A 22,171-nucleotide genomic window follows, 5' to 3' on the forward strand; every position below is an offset into this window, starting at 1 on the left:
CAGGTTCTGGGGACACTCCTGAACGACTATCGTAAATTTTCAGGATCGTTCAATTATGCCTCAGTCGGGACAATAAATTGGCACAGAGCTCCTGGCCTCACTCCGTCAAGTCCATAAATTCGTCCTAAGGACTTCATTAACATGCGCGCTGGGTTTCATTAAACTCCTCCTTGGAGATATTCTACATCCTGACAATCGAATTTGTTCGACATAACAAAAAGTTCAATAAAAATAAAATCAAATTTAAGAATCTTTATAATATTCAAAGAATAGGACTCAACTTTTTGCACGAAAGAAAACATGTTGACGTTTAAAGATTTTTGACATTTTGTTTGACACCATTTGGTGTCAAACGCAGTAAGCTAACTTAAAATGTCAGAATTAAATTCATTGAAAATTTCAATGAAAATTATTTTGAGACTATCTGATGAGGAATTTTTCAGCGATTATGGCGAGGTTAAGAATAGAAGTGTTGATGAATGTGATTATGTACACTAAATCACAATTTTAACGTTTCCAACATAACCTAATTCAACTTAATTCCTTTTAAAGAATAATTTTTACAATTTTTAGAATTTTATAATTAAAAATATCGTTTTTTATATTCAATTTGTGATATAAATCGTTTCTTCTCCAGTTCGTTCAACTCTCGTAAATAAAGTTATTGAGATTACATATTTTAAATTTCGACGTTTTCGACCATTCAACTTAATTCCTTTTAAAGACTTTTCTCTACATACATATTTTTATTACCGTATTTTCTCGAATCTTATCCGCACTCGAATCTAATCCGCACCCCAATTTAAAAAATGCATAGTGGTAAAAAAATTTAGTTTGCGAATGTAATCCGCATCTTTCTTTGAGCAATTCGACAACACAAAAACGATGCGATGCTTGTTGTTAACCATAAATATATATTTTTTCTGTTGACTGACGCTGATGCACCTAAAGAAACCTTGCTTACGACGAGTTTTTATTAGACTAGACTTTAAATTTACCAAGCCAGAAAAAATTGGAAAATAAATATAATTTTAAAAATAAATAGTAATGCCTAGCACGAATTCCGTTCATATACTACCCTCGTAGTAGCTCGAACGTAGTGTGTGCTTAATTATACATATAATAGCGTAATTATAAAAAAAAGTAGCAAAATTCTAAAAGGTTCTTCTATACAACAAAGTTTAAAGAGATGTTATTAAGTTAGCGTTAAGGAAATCGAAAAGCTGGTACAATTTTTGCTGTTAATGAGAGTAACGTTGCGGCTGTTGCGGAAAGACAAGGTAGCTATTGTAGACTGTGAGGCATCGTGCAAAAAATTTACCGGGCCGAAGAAGAGATGATTTCATGAAATTGACGAGGCAGTTTTCTAGTTCTCTCAAGAAAAACGAAAGGAGGGACTAAAAAATTTTTAATACTAGCTAAGGTTGGACTGTGGGATTTATGCGCCGAATGATGTTATCGTTGAGGCGCAGAACTACAACTTCCCAAAAGCTCCTAATGATTTTCATATCTGGATATGCCACCAAATTACACACTAGAAAGAACAGGTGTGTGGGAAATTTCTTTATAAACGAGTGGTTGCGAAAAATTGCGCATAACATTGATGCTAGCAGTAACAAGTGATAGGGAAAAATTGTCGACATTATTAATATTGAGAAAAAAACCATTCTGAAATCTGAAAGACTTCCTGAATGACGTCCTAGTTAGGGCACAACTAAAAGAATGGATAATGGAAAAGCTGATGATGGAATGATTAAGACAAGTATGGAGTCATAGACCAGGAGAATTATTAAATAAGGATATTAATTAATCATAGACTGATTGCCCTTGGTTTAGACTTCTTGTCATAATAATAATACCTGGTGGAATAACATCCATACTACAACCTGTGTATGTATATGTATATTAACAAACTCGAGAATTAACAAAACCGGGAGCAATTAAAGGAGCTTCTGAACTTGTTCAGTGAGTGTAGGCGACATGGAAAACGATCCCTGAAAACAATATTATAACATCATTTAAGAAGGTTTGTATAATCCGAATTGATCCGTATTGATCCGAAGATGACGTAATATGGGAAGAAAATGATACATAAAAATGTAAATATCGTTCTAAAACCCTTAATAAAGTATTATTGTTATAATGTGATTTTATTTTACTATTTTCCAAATTGCAACTATACGACTGCGAATCTAATCCGCACCCGATTGTAATCCGCATTTGATTTTAGAGCACATAAAATTTGTAAAAAAGGTGCGGATTACATTCGAGAAAATACGGTATTTATTTATTTAATTTGCCCAAAAAGAAATATACATATAAAGTATATACATATCATATATATATATATAGGGTACAGCATAGCTGATTACTAGAAAACTAGAAAACTAGAAAACTAGAAAACTAGAAAACCAAAAATAAATACATATATATCAAAGTAATAACCAACAAAATAAAAATAAAAATAATTATAAATAAAAATAAAAATAATTAAACTTAACATTTTGATTCTTGTTCCTCAAGAAGCCTGCGCTTCAAGGAGCATTTAAAAGATCTATTAGATTTCAACTGAAAAACATCTGAAAAGCAATTATAAATTGTAGGTACTCTGTACGCAAAGCTACCACAAAATTTAGGAGATTTATGTTTGGGAATCGTCAACAACTTCGTTTGTCTTAGATTAACATTATGTATTTGCGATCTTGGTACTAAGATACAATATAAATAATAAGGCAATTTGTAAAATATTACATTGTATAACATAACAGCTAGCAAGAGTGTACATCTAGGTTCCATTTTTAAGATAGAATATCTTATGTAATAGGGGGTAACATGTTCTCTACGATCAATCGAGTATGAAAACCTAAGTTCGCTGTTCTGAAGTATTTGAATACGATTTTTTAAAGTAGCTGATAGAAAATTGTAGTAAACGTTACTACAGTAATCAAGTTGACTTAGAATTAAGGAGTTAACAAGTCTCCATTTCAATTGTGGTGACAACAATGACTTAAATTTATATAACGATTTTAACTTATAGTAGCACACACCAACTTTCTTATTTACATGTTCCGCAAAATTAAGATTACTGTCGACAGTAAGACCTAAGTTGTTGGTCGATTCAGAGAACGCTAAGACAGTTCCATTGAGGTGTATAGGAACCGATAAATTATCGATTGCTCTTCTGCGAATGTTGGCCGACCCGACACACATACATATAGTTTTTTTCGCGTTAAGAATTAACCCGTTAACAGAACACCACTCACAAATATTCTTTAAATCAGAGTTAAGCAAGCGCACCGTGTCATCAACACTGATAATATCACAAGAGATGTAAATCTGCGCATCATCCGCGTATTGATGAACCGAACAGCTCGTCACTACATTTGGCATGTCTGCCGTAAATAAGTTGAATAATATAGGACCCAAAACACTTCCCTGTGGAACACCTTGCTTGACTAGGATACCGCTAGATATATATTGCCATTAATCTTTGTATGTTGAGATCTGTTCACAAGATATGACTGGAACCAATGTACAACGTCTTCTTTACATCCATAACGGACTAGCTTGGCTATTAGAAGCTGATGATTGATGATATCAAAAGCCTTACTAAAGTCCAGGAATACAACGAAGGTAACTCTTGAGGCATCAATGGCACAGCACCAGTCGTTCACAATTTTAGTTAACGCGGTCGTTGTGCTATACTTCTCCCGAAATCCAGATTGGCATCGTGGGAGTAAATTAGTATGATTCAGGTGATGTACTAGCTGTGAAGCAACAATCTTCTCTAATATTTTAGATAAGATAGGTAACACACTAATCGGTCGTAGGTCTCCTAGTGACGTAGCATGGCTCACTTTAGGTAGAGGTGTTACTAGAGCGATCTTCCATTGTTTCGGATAAACTCCGTATATTAGTGAGAAGTTTATTATGTGAGTGATTTCTTGGAGGCAGTACTCCAATACAAGTTTTATCATTTTCAGATCGATTGCATCCAAACCACATACATTTGATTTTATCGTGCTAAGCTTATTTTTGATGTCTGTGTCGTTCACCACATCGAAACCAAAACAGTCGTTGCCACCCAAAATATATGGTTTATTAGAATCAAGGTTGTGCAACGACAAAAAAGGTGAAGGAATAATATTAGCGAAATAATCATTTATTAGCTCTGGATCTTTAAGTGATTCGTCGATTGTCTTGGTGTTCTTTGAGTGCACCTGATTGGTGTGCAGTAAGTGCCACAATTTTGAGGGATTATTGACGTTACTATTTATCTCTACCTCAAAAAAAGCTTTCTTTTCGTTACGTATTGCCAAAGTGACATAGTTTCTGATATCGGTATAGTACCTTCTGTGGTTGCTACTACCAGTACGCGAAAACTTTTGGTAAGCTTTTTGCTTTAATTTGATCATCTCTTTGATCGTAGGGTATTAACTTATCAATTTTTATATGATATTGAAAACAGCATCGTTTATCTTCAATTTATGATATAAATCGTTTCTTAAATCCAATAAATAAAGTCAATGAGTATTTAATAGTAACTAATTATTCTATTAATTGATATTTTCCTTGGCAGTATATATTTTAAAGTTATGTAAATAATTCTAATTCTTTTCTGCAAAGTGGTTTGGAGTTGAGAAATAAAATTATTATATGATTATAAAGGATTGTTTAAGATTACTTTGCATCAAATTTTATGTTTCCACGTAGAATGCTTCTTTTTTGTCAAAATTCTCATTTTCTATTACATTTGTTCAACCTAAAAAATAAATCATTCGTACTACAGTCGATTCGTACCAATTACGACAAATAAACAAAGGTAAAGTGGAAGGTTGATGCAGTGGAAAATTTGTGACCAACAAACCGTGATGTTTGCCAAAAAACTTCAAAGTCAACACGTTCGCAACCAACGCGATGCCCATTTTTTGGAAAAAATCTTTTTTTTTTATGGTTAGTGTTTGGACGATCGATTTTCCGCCAGTTTTCTTTCTAAAGAGATGACGAGCATCATTATTCCTTGGACGTCCGAGAGACGTCGCCGAGGGCGTTGGGGAGTAATGAAATCAGAGAGGAGATGCCGAAGACGAGGCGACGACGCCGAGATGTCGCCGTCACGCGTTATAGCCATTCCCATGGGACAAACCGACGCCCGTCGTCTCTTTCGCATATTCAATTCCGAGAACCTTTCGTTTCTTTACGACCATCCCACCATTTCGTTTCTTTGTCCACTTCGAAGACTAAAATTATTACGTTCGATATCCCCAAGACATCTGTTCGAGATATATTCAAACTTACATAGTTGAAAATTTTAGTTGGTACAATATTCTTTTATGCCTAATTAAATTGATTGGGTTAGTATACATTTTTGGTTGGTTTGTATTGGGACCTGCCTCAAGCGATTCGGTCGTTAGGGGGGAACCTTAATGCTGTTACCCTGAATTGGAGCAACCGGCACGCGATCGCCTATTCCCCCCCTCCCTTCGAATCGAATTACTGCTTTAACGTCGATCGTTCTCCCCCCGGTGGAGAAGCCACCATCTTTTCGCATTTTAGATCCCTTTGTACTCCGTTAAAGGCACCCCTCATCCCACCATTCGCGAATTACCCCATCGAACCCGATTGATTTCGGTATTAACTCGACGTTTCGTCGAAAGGCTAATACCCATAGACCACTAAATGGGTTTACAATGGCTAGTAATTGAGGAGAGTGATTCGTAATAATGTTAAATCGGAGCTAATTTTTTTTTTGTTTGATCGTTTAAATTGAAAAGTTGAAAAAAAAAGAGAATTAAATTAAGCTACCGTCATACAACATAAGCTTTTTTTATAACTATGTATTTTTCATGTTGAGTTTTCATCCACACCGTTTAAATTTCCACCGCGATATTTCCGAAACCGTGCCGACTTCCGGTCCGGAGGACGCGCCAGAATGAATTAGTGCCCTTTTTAGAGAACCAGTCTCGTTCCCTCGCTCGAGTTCTTTGTCGTCGCGTCGCGCCGGACAAAACAAAGCGCGGTTTGTACTCTTCCAGTTCCGGGGTCGCGACGCCCCCATCCCTGATAAAACCTAGTTTCGGCCGCAACTATTCCCATATATTTGCCCCCACGAATCCAGGTTTTTCTAACCCTTTCATGGGTAGATTTTGCGTTTGCAAACCCGAGGGATGACCAACCGTGATAATTGGGTGGATAATTCGAAATTGTGGACTGTTTTTTACGCGAAAACGTGTTCTCTATCTCTCGGGACTATTTTACACTCTATAAAATGTTATCGTCCTTGTATCGCGTGGTACATCATAGTACCACTATGTTAGATCTTAATTTTTACATCTTTGATGTTTATATCATATGTCAAGTTATATGTCACTTACAAAGTAGAAATGTCACTTACAAAGTAATAATAAGCATTTATTGTTTTTGATAATTACAATTTTCCCCTTAATACATCCTAATATAATATATGTCATTACTGTCATTAGTATATTATTTTCACCCTCCACCCTCTTCCTCCATTTCCATACCCTCGGCTCCTCGGCCCAATCCTCCCCTCATCCCCACAACCATTCTCATCCATCGTTTCCCCTCTCCCCCCTCTCCTAAGATTTGCCCTCGGTCCAACTCCTCCTCCCTCAACTCACTGCACCCATTCAACATATGTTCCAACGTTTCCCATTCCTCCCTGCATAGCCTACACCACCTCTCCTCATCGGCCATCCAGTATCTGTTCGCTCTCTCCTCGTTTCCACAACGGAACCTAGCCACCAACTTCTTCCCTTCCTCATCTCCTTCCAATAACAAGTATCTAGGCAGCCCCTCCGTAATTATGTCCCTGTATCTTTCGTTATACCTGCCCTCTTTTATTTGTGTCCTTCTTTCCTGTCTCTGCACATCTCGGTCCCTATCTCTCAACTCCCTCCACATCTCCCTACCCACCCTTCGTCTACTATTTATCTCAGTTACCGAGTAGCCCGCTCGTCTATAATAGTTGTCTCTGTCTCCTTTCCCATATTTGATCTTTCCCTCTCTAATTTCCCTCCAACACTCCCCCAAGATCCCGCAGTTTGGCCTCCCTTCTATTCTTTCTTCATATTTCACTGCTTTCCTGCCCCCCTCCATTCTGACTTTATCCACCTTTACCTCTTCTCTCACTATATACCCCGGTGTTTCTCTCGCCACCCCAAGCACCCATCTCCAGTATCTAGCTTGCACGTCCTCCAGCATGGCCTGCTCTCTCCATCCCCATACTTCTGCTCCATACATCATCACACTGCTAACCAGACCTTCAAACATAATCTTCCTTGCTGTCACATTCCTTCCAAAGACTCTCTTCCCCCAACCCCATACTTATCCCATCACCTTATTCGCCTTTTTTGCCATAGCTATCACATGCGACCCCTCCCTGTTGTCCTCCCTGAACACAAACCCCAAGTAAGTATACTCCCTAACCTCCTCGATCTCTTTTCCCTCCCATCTCCAGTTTTCTGTTTTTTTTTCTCCCCCCCTTACAAAACTTCATCATCCTTGTCTTCCCCACATTCACTTCCAGCCCCTTCCCCCTAAAATATCTTTCCAATGTCTTTATCATATCTTTCATCTCCGCCGCTTCTCTCGCCATGACCACGATGTCATCCGCGTATGCTAAGATATGCACCTTTCTACCTCCCACCACCAACCCTCCCATTTGCCCCTTCCCCAATCTATCCTCCAGGTCCGCCGTATACAGTGCAAACAGACTTGAGCTCAGCGGACATCCCTGCCTCAGTCCCTTCGTCGTCCAAAACACGTCGCTCAGCTTATCTCCCACTTTTATCCTAGCCATAGTCTCCATGTATATTGCCTTCACTCTCGCAATTAAGTGTTCCGTGATCCCCCTCCTCCCCATCTCCTCCCACAACTTTCCCCTATCCACCTTATCAAAAGCCGCCTTCAAATCTATAAACAGGGAGTACAGTTTCCCTCCCTTCTTATCCAGCTCTCTATCTGCCAGATGCTTCAACACGTACACGTTGTCGATTGCTCCCCTTCCCTTCCGAAAGCCTGCCTGCCCATCCGGAAAAATTCCCCCCAACTCCATCTCCTCACTTACAAAGTAGAAATGTCACTTTCAAAACTTTAAATGTCACCTGTCAAATCAGATGTCATTTTTATAGCTTAAATGTCACATACTAATAAGAACTAAGACATTTATTGATAACGCTCGCTTAGAACAGATATAGAGGGAGTCGTGTAGTCATAGTTTTATGCTTTATATAATTCAAGAAGCTAAGACGATCAGACCGCAGTGACTGCTTAGCTTTACTTGTAATGACTATATACGAATTAGAGATCTTTTGCTTAGGCAAATATCTCAATCTTCCAAACTCTGCATGATAAAAATCCACTTTCTCTTGGAAGACTATAAAGTGCTCTTCCACATTCTTCTATAGAAGTTTGTTAACTTTAAAAGATTTTTAATTTCAGGAGTGTACCAAATTGATCAAACAACTGACTGAATTGGAATTCATGGATCTTCATGTAAAATATCCGCACAGCATCATCAACATCTACGAACTGATCAACAAGGGACCAATTTATTTCGCGGAAATCACCATACAAGCCATGAAAGCTTTGTGAAAATTATAGCGACTGCCACAAGCTGAAAAAGTTGATTGATGATTACATAAGTTTATGGTAATATTTAAGGCGGGATGATACAAATCTTCAAATACAAGAGAAGTTCAGCACATGATGCAGTTGACACAGGTTTAAAAAATCGTAGACACCTCGAAATGCTTGTGTTCTTTTATCACCGACAGTGGTACCAGGAGGCTTAACATACTCAGGTAAATTAAATTCTCCTACAATAAGTACAGGGAAGATCAATAGTCTATGTTGTATCCAAGAAAGAAAGCAAATCAGGCTTTGGGGTATCAGGAGGGATATACAAAGCGACGACGTAAATGGTGGCTGAAAAGAAAGTAACCCTACAGGGGTGTCCGAGATATCGATGACTTCCACTACAAATCCACTACATAAAGCTATCAGAACACCTCCCACCTTATAGCATCCAACCAAATCAGAACTTCGATCAGCCCTCAAGACACGGTAATCATTCAAAAACAATTCACTAGAGGTAACCGCAGAGTTTAACATAAATGTCATACGTCAAATTCCGTTATACCGGAAGTCGCCACCTACTCTATTTTTTTAAATGGAACAGCCTGTATATTTTTACATATTTGGATTTGTCTGTTTTGAAGGTTTATAAATAACTTTACTTTTTGCAATTTGAACCAGCAATTCTCGAGTTATTCGAATTTTTCTAGAAAAATTTGCTCCAGCGGACATTTGTTCAAAAAATCATAAAACACTCAATTTTTGAGATATCAATTTAGGATTCAGAACATGCTTAAACAACATGATGGAGTATGTTTTGGTGCCGAGAACGGCTGTCTAGATCGTTTGGTCACTTTACTATGATACGTTAACTTTTCGAAATTTGGAAGCACCATAACTTCATTTTTTTAAATGGCACCCCCCATATTTTATTACTTAATCGTCTTCGGCGTCTCATTTTACATCTTTTATATCCCATATGTCCTATGCCTAACATTAATAGTTTGAGAAATAATTACGGTTTTTTGAAAAATGCTCATATCATATGGATATTAACCTAGTGTGCCATGGAAAACAAATGTTTAATGACTTATTGATAAACGTCAAAGTCTAATTTAGGTTGTTTGATGCTTGTGAGTCTAAAACCAGTTAAAATGGATATTAATAACGTAAATAATGTTTATATAAATGAAGAAATCCATAATTTATTTTTGTGCATGAAAAGTGCGACAAAGTTCTTAGTAGAACTTGCAGAATGTTTAATGAAAATTATCCACATTTATCTCCGATGACAAAAGGTAAATTTAGAGGAATAGAAGCAAATTTTTTGCATTTTGGACGAATTAATCACGTGTTAAACTGACCAAAAAATGTGGTAGATAATGCAACGGAAGAGGTGAATACCTTGGCTTATTTCGAGCCCAGTCCCAACACCTCAATTCGAGCTGCCAAAGAAGATCTGGGAATCATACTACGAACTTTGTCGCTGTTTTCATGCATAAAAAATAAATTAAGAATTTCTTGATTTGTGTAAATATTACTTTCGTTATTGTTATCGATTTTAACTCGTTTCAGTACTAATATTAAGGGACATAACAGATAATTATTAGCTCACATGCATCACGTGACGTAAACAAGTGAGTCTTTGACAAGAACTCATTGAGAAGGCTTGTTTTTCATGGCACACTAGGCTAAATATCTATATGATATGTGTGCATTTTTCAAAAAACCCTAATTATCTCCCAAACTATTAATATTAGGTGTGGGTCATATGGGATATAAAAGATGTAGAATGAGACACCGAAGACGACTAAAAAATAAAATATGGGGGGTGCCATTTAAAAAAATGAAGTTTTGGTACTTCCAAATTTTGAAAAGTTAACGTGCCATAGTAAAGTGATCAAACGTTCTAGACCGCAGTTCTCGGCACCAAAACATAGTCCATCATGTTGCTTAAGCATGTTCTCAATCCTAAATTGATATCCCAAAAATGGAGTGTTTTCTGATTTTTTGAACAAATGTCTGCTGGAGCAGATTTTTCTAGAAAAATTCGAATAACTCGAGAACGGCCGAATCAAATTGCAAAAAGTAAAGTTATTTATAAACCTTGAAAACAGACAAATCCAAATATGTAAAAATATACAGGGTGTTCCATTTAAAAAAATAAAGTTGGTGGCGATTTCCGGTATAACCGGAAGTGCAAGACATCGTAATTATTAAAGACATCTTAAAGACAATTAAAAAGACAATTAAATTAAAAATTAAAAAGACAATTAAAGACATCGCAAGTAATTGATAATACTTAAGTCTGAATTCCCAAATTTTTATTTTCGCCAGTACCCCAGAAACGTCTAATGACCGGTCTCGCTGAGACACCCTGTATAATTCAAGAAGCTATTTATTAGGGATTGTCTACTTAATTTCTTTTTGTTGAGTGAGATTTGGTTAATTTTCATGTATGTAGATGTCATAAATCTAGTTTAAAGGAAACGTAAAATTCAAAACTTTAAATGTCACCTGTCAAATCAGATGTCATTTTTATAGCTTAAATGTCACATACTAATAAGAACTAATATATTCATTGATAACGCTCGCTTAGAACAGATATAGAGGAAGCCGTGTAGTCATAGTTTTATGCCTTATATAATTCAAGAAGCTATTTATTAGGGATTGTCTACTTAATTTCTTTTTGTTGAGTGAGATTTGGTTAATTTTCATGTATGTAGATGTCATGAATCTAGTTTAAAGGAAACGTAAAATGGGTTTTGGTGTACGATAACTCAGTAAGGGAAAGAGAGGGCTCAAAAGATTTCATTAAGGGGCGCGTCCGGAAAACGGAAGCCGTCCGCATTCGGCGTCGCGTCGCGATGCGCGTCGGCGCGAATTTATGCCCGCCATTCCATCCGTTCCATCTGGACGTATTTACGGCCTTCCACGAAACGGCCGACGCTAAATTCCGACGTGACGCGGTGCCGCCGATCCGCGTATTTATTTCGGATGAATATTGCATGAACGGCGGAGGCGCCAGACGCGTTTCTGGAACATTAACTACCGTAAATGTTTAATGCCGATTCGGATTCAAGGGAAAGACATGATAAAAGGGGACGAATACGTCGATACGATTTTCGATTTACACTGGATTTACTTTCGTACCAAACATTTCGATTTTAACATTTCCATTTCAACGTTTCATTTTCAATCTTTTCTATATCTTTACATATTCTTACCCCGTCCACAATACAAATTCGACGTTGTCACCCTGCCTGGACGCCATCGCTCTGGTTGCCGATTCTATCAAATCCCAAGGGGCGTCGCAAGAGTAATCTCCGTATTTTCCTACACTCCTACTATGCGGTTCTCGAGATCCATTTGGTTTCCAACAACCTAAAAAAAAGACAAAAACTTACTAATAAGATTTCTAATTAGAGATGATATCAAGATGATTAGAATGAAACTTCGAATGAGCAAAGTAAAGCTGCGATTCTGAATTTGGAATTTGAATAGTGGTTTCGTGTGTGCGTCTGCCGTTGTTGGCGGAAGCTGAAGATATTTCCTTCCCCCACGAATTCTATGTTTACTTTCTCTCCACGAAAGTCTCGAGAACTATCCTTTGCTAGGCCGCAGTTTTGTTTGCTCCGGGTCCCTTAGGTAGTCAAGAAAGTTGTACGAGTTCCCCTCAATTACGAGTTATTAGTCGCTGAGGGGACAACTTTTCTTTCGGCGACTATGCGAATAAAGAGTGGAAGAGAAAATTTATAAATTTCTTTAAGAATGCTACGCAATTTGAATCGCTAATACGGGAGCTGAGTGTATGCGGTATTTATCATTTAAATTGCGAAACGGGGAAGTTGAAAAGAGGATAAAAAAAGGATTCTTCCAGCAGGCGTCTTGTACATTTGCATTCTGCATAAGTAGGGCGAGGTATTTTGGCATATCAATCACGAGCGATTGCCCTTTGAATTTCATCGTGAGTTGCAGGTGTTCGGGTCGATTTAGTACAAAAGGGTAAACGGCCCAGAAATACGAATCTTAAAGGTTCTTATCCAAACATTAGGTTTCCATTAAGAGTTATGTGTCGAAATATTAATTAATAATTATTTAAAAGTTGTTTAAACGTCATATGTGAAGTTACAAACGTCATTTTCAAATTAGAAATGTCATTTTTTGGGTTTTAATGTCATATGTATAGTTAGGAACGTAATTTTTTTGAATCTAGACCCGAAACTTTCTAGTTTTAGGTCTAGTGTTAGTTCTAGTTTTAATTGTTATGCAACGCTAGACCAAGATCTAGAAACATTCTGGTTTAGCCGCACGTCTTTCAAGAGGGCTAAACCCGAATGATTCTAGTTCTAGGTCGTGTGTTAGTTCTAATGGCAGTATGTTGTATATTTCTATTGAACTAAAACAAGTAGTAACAAGTACTAAGTAGTAGAGATGAGCAATAAATAGCAACCTGTGATTTGATCACTGTGAACGAAAAATCGCAGATCATCATATGATCTAGTGCGTGCCAGCATTGCTATTGCTACTTCAACCGAGCTCTTATCGTAAGAGCTCGGATTTTTTCGGTAAATGTATTCACTTCGTGCCATGTGCTCACAAACTCGTAAACAAACTTGAACAAGCGTGTTGTTGTAAAATATTCACGAATTTGTGCAATAAAAAAGAATGTCGTCAACACAAAGAAGAAAAATTAGTGAAATATGGTTGTTTTACGACCAGGTAGATGAATTTTTTGCCAAATGCAACTTATGCAAAAGGGTGTTTTCGTACAAAACAAGCATAACCAATTTAAAAAAACATTTGGAATGTAAACATCCGACTGTATCCATACCAAGTTCCAGTACTTCGACAGCTAGAAGAGATAGTACATCTTCTAACTCACAACAGGTAATAATTAATATTAAAATAAAAATATTAATATTAAAATAATAATATTAATATTAAATATTAATTAGTAAAGTATGTTTTGCCGATTTTTTTATTGCAATCTTTCAACTTTTATTAGAGTGAATCTCAACTACTAAACCCACTATAGTAAGCTCATGTTGTTATTTACAAAATCTCTCCAACCCTTCAAATTGGTCGAAGAACAAGCGTTTTGTGATTTTATACACGAACTTAATCCGAGTTATCAGTTACCAAGCAGACATTTTATATCACGTACTATGCTTCCGGCATTATTTGAAAAATGTAGGTTACGAGTAAAAGAATTACTTACAGAAGCAAAGCGGATCTGCATAACCACAGATTGCTGGACTTCAATTAATAATGAGGCTTACATTGCAGTGACTGCACACTATGTTGACGACAAATTTAACTGAAAATCGCTTCTCTTAGAATGCAAGAATTTGCCAGGAAACCACACCTCTGCAAATCTTGCCGAATGTCTTGATACGGTAGTGACAGATTGGAACATCAAAGAGAAGGTATTATTAGGAATTTCCGACAATGCGTATAATATTGTTAATGCGATGGAAACCCGATTAAAGTGGAATCACTTTGGTTGTTTGGCGCATACCCTAAACTTAATAGTCAATGCTGGACTAAAATGTGACGATAATATTGTATCCATAATAGAAAAAGTTAAGAAAATTGTGTACTACAAGTAGTGCAAAATTCTTAACGTATCAGCGGAACAATGGCAATAATAATCCACTTAAGTTGTTGCAAGACATCCCTACGAGATGGAATAGCACATTCTATATTTCAATTTCAATTTAATTTGCCCAAAAAGAAATATACATATAAAGTATATACATATCATATATATATATAGGGTACAGCATAGCTGATTACTAGAAAACTAGAAAACCAAAAATAAATACATATATATCAAAGGAATAACCAACAAAATAAAAATAAAAATAATTAAACTTAACATTTTGATTCTTGTTCCTCAAGAAGCCTGCGCTTCAAGGTGCATTTAAAAGATCTATTAGATTTCAACTGAAAAACATCTGAAAAGCAATTATAAATTGTAGGTGCTCTGTACGCAAAGCTACCACAAAATTTAGCAGATTTATGTTTGGGAATCGTCAACAACTTCGTTTGTCTTAGATTAACATTATGTATTTGCGATCTTGGTACTAAGATACAATATAAATAATAAGGCAATTTGTAAAATATTACATTGTATAACATAACAGCTAGCAAGAGTGTACATCTAGGTTCCATTTTTAAGATAGAATATCTTATGTAATAGGGGGTAACATGTTCTCTACGATCAATCGAGTATGAAAACCTAAGTCCGCTGTTCTGAAGTATTTGAATACGATTTTTTAAAGTAGCTGATAGAAAATTGTAGTAAACGTTACTACAGTAATCAAGTTGACTTAGAATTAAGGAGTTAACAGGTCTCCATTTCAATTGTGGTGACAACAATGACTTAAATTTATATAACGATTTTAACTTATAGTAGCACACACCAATTTTCTTATTTACATGTTCTGCAAAATTAAGATTACTGTCGACAGTAAGACCTAAGTTGTTGGTCGATTCAGAGAACGCTAAGACAGTTCCATTGAGGTGTATAGGAACCGATAAATTATCGATTGCTCTTCTGCGAATGTTGGCCGACCCGACACACATACATACAGTTTTTTTCGCGTTAACAATTAACCCGTTAACAGAACACCACTCACAAATATTCTTTAAATCAGAGTTAAGCAAGCGCACCGTGTCATCAACACTGATAATATCACAAGAGATGTAAATCTGCGCATCATCCGCGTATTGATGAACCGAACAGCTCGTCCCTACATTTGGCATGTCTGCCGTAAATAAGTTGAATAATATAGGACCCAAAACACTTCCCTGTGGAACACCTTGCTTGACTAGGATACTGCTAGATATATTACCATTAATCTTTGTATGTTGAGATCTGTTCACAAGATATGACTGGAACCAATGTACAACGTCTTCTTTACATTCATAACGGACTAGCTTGGCTATTAGAAGCTGAAAATATATGCTCGAAAGATTTATACAACTTGAAGAAGCTGTAAAGGCAACAACAGCGCTACTAAGTACCAATCTGCCGATTTTAGAGCAAAAAGAATGGCAAATTCTGAAAGAATTGGTACAAATTCTAAAACCGTTTGAGTCGGCCACAAAAATATTTAGTGGTGACACTTACGGAACTGCAGCAATTGTTATACCTGTCGTCAATGGTTTAACTGATATCTGTGCAAAACTGCTACAAAAAGATTTATCTGATTGTATAAAAAAGTATTACAAATATTTCAAAAAAAGTCCATGAAAACAGAATTCTTTGTGGGGCCAGTTTCTGCGACCCTAGATTTAAGTTACATGCTTTTACAAATCAAACAGCACAAGGGCTGGTTAAGGAACAAATGATATCTGCTGTGACTGACATGATTGTTAAGGTATCGAATTCGAATGAAGGTACACAAGATCAAAATATTCGCATAAATTCCTCAGAAGAGGTGAATGATGATGAACTTTCGGTGTGGTCCGCATTTGACAAAAATACATCCGATAAAGCTGTTCCTCAAGAAACTTCCTCAACATCAACACGCGCTATTATTGAAATCGAGAGATTTCTCGAATGCGGATTAATTCCTAGAAACGTTAAAATGGTGGAGGATCAATGGATATCAATATCCTTACCTAAAACGTGTTGCCCAAGAAAAGCTCAGTGTTTTATGCACTTCAGTACCATGTGAACGGGTATTTTCAAAAGCAGGCTTGGTTATTACAGACAAAAGAAGTCGTTTAAGTACAACAAAAGCCAACATGATTTTATTTTTGAATGTTAATGGAATTCACTTGTAAGCCAATAGTTGTTTCGTTGTCGTCCAAGACTCCCAAGAGTTTTATTTTTAAGTTGCCAAGAGTTTACTTTTGTTTTTTAACGTATTATATTTTACATAGTTTGTTCAATACATGTTTATGTTTTTTTAATGTTTTATTTGTGTCCACTACCAATATACAATATACAGGGTGTCCCGTTAAGCGTACGGAGCGGCTGTATCTCTAGAACGGTAAGGCCAAGAGGTTTGGGAAAAAAATCCCTATAAGCAAAGTGACCAAGAGAAATAGCTGGAAATTATTTTGAAGTTCGTAATTCGACCGCTAGGGGGCGTAACTACCATTGAGAAACATAAAGTTGCCGCTATCTCAGAAACTTAGACGATGAGCTATAACTTTGACAACATCATTTAATAGCTTGGATAATACCGCATCGCTTTTGTTTTGCGATATTTCTCATATCTGTCATAATAAGGGAGGGGGAGGCCAATGCGTTTTCATTTGTTTACATTTTAATATCTCCTAGACCATTCAACCGATTTGAATGTTTTCGGTGTTGTTTGAAATAGCATTTTATGCTCTTTTTAAAGATATTTTCAGTAAGACCGTCTGCTTTAAAACAAATGAGCTAGAGGACGTTATCTGTAGCGATTACATATTTTTGTGATTTTTGAAGAAAAGTTAAATGGAACGATACTATTTACTTCACAGACCCTTAGTCACCTTAAAATTTGCTAAATTTTAGTGAAAACCGCATCTCGATATCGCCACCCGTTCTCGAGTTATAGAAGAAAATGTTAAAAACTCGAGTGCTATCAATCGGATTCAGTTACCTCATCGAGAAAAGCAAATCACATTACCATGGTAACTGTAAACATGTCATTTACTAACGCAGAAGCGTATGATAGAGCGTATGATGATTTATTTTCGATGTTTCGAATACGATGCAACTGCATGGCAAAAATGTGCAATGCAATTACGACAAAGAAAGACATTTTTCTCTAGAAGTGTTTTTAAGATTGACTTAGCGATTACGGAAAACTGGCAACGTGTAGCCCATTCAGACATCTCTATGAATTCGTAAATCATATTGGTGCGCAATGTGATCCCACATAATCTGGGAACTCCGAAAACAATTGTCCACAAGAGTTCTCAAGAGAATAATATCTCCACCACGTTGTTTTACATCAGGCCTTAACAGATACCGATTATGATAACAGACTGAACTATTACCATTGACTTTTAAATATGATTTGGGCAAATCCAAACCTTTTATCACAAATGCTATGGATGCATGAAGCATCTGTCCACAAGCTGATATAAACTTGCATAATATGCATTCCTGGTTCGAGAAAAACCCACATTGCTTTCACCCCTTTATCTATTGGGTAGACTAAACGACCTGACTTTTCAAGAAAAACCAATAACCAGGGAAAATATGACAAAACACTAAATACCAGTAGAAACGTATCCAGGGCCGAGACTTAAGCAGCGCTCGTCGAAACTAGATTAAATAAATGCATCGAGGTTTATGAAAGGCATTTAGCACATTAATGAGTTATTTTTGCCAAAAATTTTAGTTATTCTAAGTGTTTTGGTTTATTTTGTTTTATTATCATTGTTGATGTCTCATTGATCCGTTGGCTTTTCAACACGCCTCAAAAGTAGTTTTGAAGCAGTTCTAAGCTTGGATAAAGTGTTCTAGAAGGTTCTAGATAATAAAATTATTGTTCTCTCTTATTTGTTTCTTAAGGTAACTTGATCCGATTAAGATATACGAATTTTTAACATTTTCTTTTATAATTCGAGAATGGATGGAGATATCGAGATGTGGTTTTCACTAATATTTAGCAAATTTTATGGTGATTAACGATCTGTGAAGTAAATAGTACCGTTCCATTTAACTTTTTTTCAAAAATCACAAAAATATGTAACCGCTGCAGATAACGCCCTCTAGCTTATTTGTTTTAAACCAAGCGGTCTTTCTGAAAATATCTTTTAAAAGAGCATGAAATGCTCTTTCAAACAAGACCAAAAATATTCCAATCGGTTGAATGGTCCAGGAGATATTAAAATGTAAACATTTGAAAACGCATTGGCCTCCCCTTCCCTTGTTATGACAGATATGAAAAATATTGCAAAACAAAAGCGATGCGGTATTATCCAAGCTACTAAATGATGTTGTCAAAGTTATAGCTCATCGTCTAACTTTCTGAGATAGCGGGAATTTTATGTTTCTCTATGGCAGTTACGCCCCCTAGCGGTCGAATTACGAACTTCAAAATAATTTCCAGCTATTTCTCTTACCCACTTTGCTTATAAGGATTTTTTTCCCAAACCTCTAGGCCTTACCGTTATTGAGATACAGCCGCTCCGTACGCTTAACGGGACACCCTGTATATTGTTTAAAATTTATAATAATAAATATATACGCTGTTTATACAACGTTTATATTAATAAAAATCTAAAAGTGCTTATTAGCAGTTTAGCAGTTTACAATCACTGCTATTTGGTAGTAGCATTAGCAATGTGTCATATGATTAACCAATCGCAGTTTAGCTCATCTCTACTAAGTAGTAAGCAAACACTATGTTTCTAGGCGGCCGGCAACATCTCGAACTTTCCTAGTGTAATTTTGCTTAAAACTGACCAATAGCAACCCTTCTTTTTGGCGCTTCAATTTGAAAACACTCTTGCGAATTAAAAAATAGAGTATAGAAAGTTTAAATTACGTAAATTTAAATTCTTTTAATAGTATGACACAAACTCCTCCCATTTTTAGTAAAACTACCTTATGAACTGTCTATTTCATAGTAGAAATTAATTAAATATTTTCGCAACGAGACGAAGCACCACTAGGAACTAGGACTAGTAGGAGGCGGTAGCGGAGACGGCAAGGGCAGTCTTTTCAAGCCACTTTATATTCACCAACTAACTCCAGGTATATTACTCGCGGGGAATATGAATTTTTAATATTTATAACCACTCTACGGGACCCTTTACCGCCGGTTCACCTTTTATCTTTTGATGCCGAGGAGGATCTAATACTTCTTCGCGGCGTCTTCTGAGGGGAAAGATTTTGCCTTTCGAAGTTGCGGAATTTTTCTACTTAGTAAAGCCGTATCGAAAAGCTTGGGTGCAATTAATTTCGCGGTGGTGGAAAACTTTGCTTGGCTGAGGGCCAAAAGACGCGTCCCGGTGCTGCGACGGACGCCGTTCAAGATTAATGAACGTCGCCCCGGAACAAATCATCAATATTGCTCTTCGGCAGACCACCGAAACGCATTCTTTCCACCCGCTTCACATTTTTTTTTCTTTCGCCAACGGGGAAAGCAAAAACTTAATGGAGCGATCGTGTCTATCAATTCAGCGCCACCAAAAACACACGAGGGGTTAATCTCAAATATCATTTATTCAATTTAATCGATTCTTATATTAGTCGATTGATATTTCTTCATTTCTCAACATTTACTTTTTACCTGTTAACTTAATCTGAGACATTACTCCCGTAAATTGCCCGTAAGATTCTTCAGTGAGTTAATAGATAGAACTCTTAAAGAGCAATCCATCGGGATCGAAAAGGAACTCGGTTAAATCTGAGATGGTTTCTTAATTAAAGACGTTTTTAAATTTAAATCATTTATGGAGATTAAAAAAATCTTTAAATTTAAATCCCGGTAGTTTACCTAATACAAGAGTAAATCGTAATCACAGAGTATATAGCAAAAATTATAGGGTAATTTAAGTGGAATTAAGGTTGGAAAATAAACGGAATAACCGTGCTATATATTTTTCTAAGCGGTGTCGCATTAGATTTAGATTCTCCGGGTGTAAGTAAAATGAATCGATATAAATAGCTCTCTCTCTTGGTATCGCTGTTTGAACGTTCCTGTAATTTTCCCCACTGCGACCAACCGTATATTAGTGGGGGTTAAAAGGCACCCGGAGGCGTTTGCACGGCTTCCGAATTGAGGATAAAGCATGTCCCTCTAATTCAAAAAGGTTTCGAATTCTTTTCCCTTCTTTTCTTGTTGACGTCCGTTCTACCATGTAAACAACCTACCTTGAAAAGGATATGAGTCTTTAAATTGATGTGTTAGGTTCTCTTAATACAATGATTTCATTTAAACAAGCATTTAAATTTATAAAAGTGTCATAATATGTCAGTTACAAATATTACTTTAGATTAGAAACATCACTTTTATAGTTTGAGCGTTATACGTCAAATTGTAAGTGTTATTTCAATATCATAATATGTCAAATTGGAAATTCGATTTTTAAAGTAGAAATGTCATTTTCATACTGTAAATGTCATGTGTCAAGTCAGAACTGTCATATGTTAAGCTATAAATGTCGCTTCTTGGCTTTAAATATCATAAGTCAAGTTGTAAATGTCATTTTTAAAGTAGAAATGTTATTTTGATAGTATAAATGTCATGTGCTAAGTTAGCGATGTCATGTTGCTAATTATAAATGTCATTTCTAAGATTTATATGACATACGTAATGTTGGAAATGTCATTTTTAAAGTTGAAATTTCAGTTTTATATTTGAAATACAACCTAATCCAAATCAACCCACCTCAACTTCGACTTTCTTAGGATATCATGTATCATGTTAGAAACGTCATTTATATGATTTAAATTCCATATGTCATGTTGGAAATTTTCAAAGTAGAAATCTAGGTCCCGTATTAGTTCTAGTTTTAATTGTTATTCATCGGCATTTATGGAACTAAAACTAGAACTAACACTATAGTAGTAGTATCGAATTTCAAGCCCCTAAAATCACCTGGAGGAGATGGAATTCTGCCTATCTTTCTGCAAAAAGGCTTAGAAGACCTTCTCCCAATCATAATATCCCTATATATAGCTAGCTACAGCTTTAGCTATATACCCACTCTATGGAGGAAAGTAAAGGTGGTCTTCATACCTAAAGGTGGTAGGCGTTCAAACGCGGACCCCAAGGCGTATAGACCAATTAGCCTAACTTCATTTCTCCTCAAAGGGATGGAAAAGGTAATCGATCAATACCTAAGGAATGGAGTGCTTGTCACAAATCCACTCCACCCTAGCCAACATGCTTACCAGAAAGCAAAATCAACAATTACCGCTCTCCATGCTTTGACTAGCACCTTAGAGGAGGCAATTGCAACCAAAGAGATAGCCCTTTGTGCTTTCATAGATATAGAGGGTGCGTTTGATAACACCTCATATGAATCCATAGAGAAGGCTTTAAACGTAAAAGACATACATCCGTCGACAATCAAGTGGTGTATAGCCATGTTGAAAAGTCGGCAGATCACAGCCAGTCTGGGAGGCGAGTCGCTGACTATAAAGGCGCTAAGAGGATGTCCCCAAGGGGGAGTGCTATCACCTCTATTATGGTGCCTGGGAGCTGATGACTTGATGAACACCCTAACTAAAAACGGATTTAAGATACAAGGGTATGCTGATGACCTGGTAATCACAATCCGAGGTAAATATGATTCAATCATAAGTCAGCTAATGCAGAAAGCCCTACTACTCACCAGTACTTGGTGCAGAAGCAATGGCTCAGCATCAATCCCAATAAAATCGAAATAGTCCCTTTCACTCGGAGAAGGAAGCTACAAATAAAAGCACCCTCCATTGAAAGCAGAACTATTAACCTCAAAACAGAAACTAAATACCTAGGGGTAATACTTGACAGTAAACTAAACTGGAACTCACACTTAGATAAGGTGAGGAAAAAGGCCATCATGGCAAACCAGATCTGCCGCAGGCTCCTAGAAAGGAACTGAGGTCTCAAACCACGAATGG

The 22,171-nt window shown here is 36.5% G+C and overlaps 1 protein-coding gene across 1 annotated transcript in view; it reads right to left on the reverse strand.

The window, feature by feature from the left end:
- Positions 1 to 22,171, reverse strand: part of LOC111420022 (acid sphingomyelinase-like phosphodiesterase 3b) — a 147,927-nt gene that overhangs the window by 35,425 nt on the left and 90,331 nt on the right. The window contains exon 3 of the mRNA XM_071194777.1: positions 11,826 to 11,982. Within this exon, the coding sequence (XP_071050878.1) occupies positions 11,826 to 11,982 (157 nt within the window). The remainder of the gene's footprint in view (positions 1 to 11,825; positions 11,983 to 22,171) is intronic.

This window comes from Onthophagus taurus, chromosome 3 (assembly GCF_036711975.1).
Source record: "Onthophagus taurus isolate NC chromosome 3, IU_Otau_3.0, whole genome shotgun sequence".
NCBI lineage: Eukaryota > Metazoa > Arthropoda > Insecta > Coleoptera > Scarabaeidae > Onthophagus > Onthophagus taurus.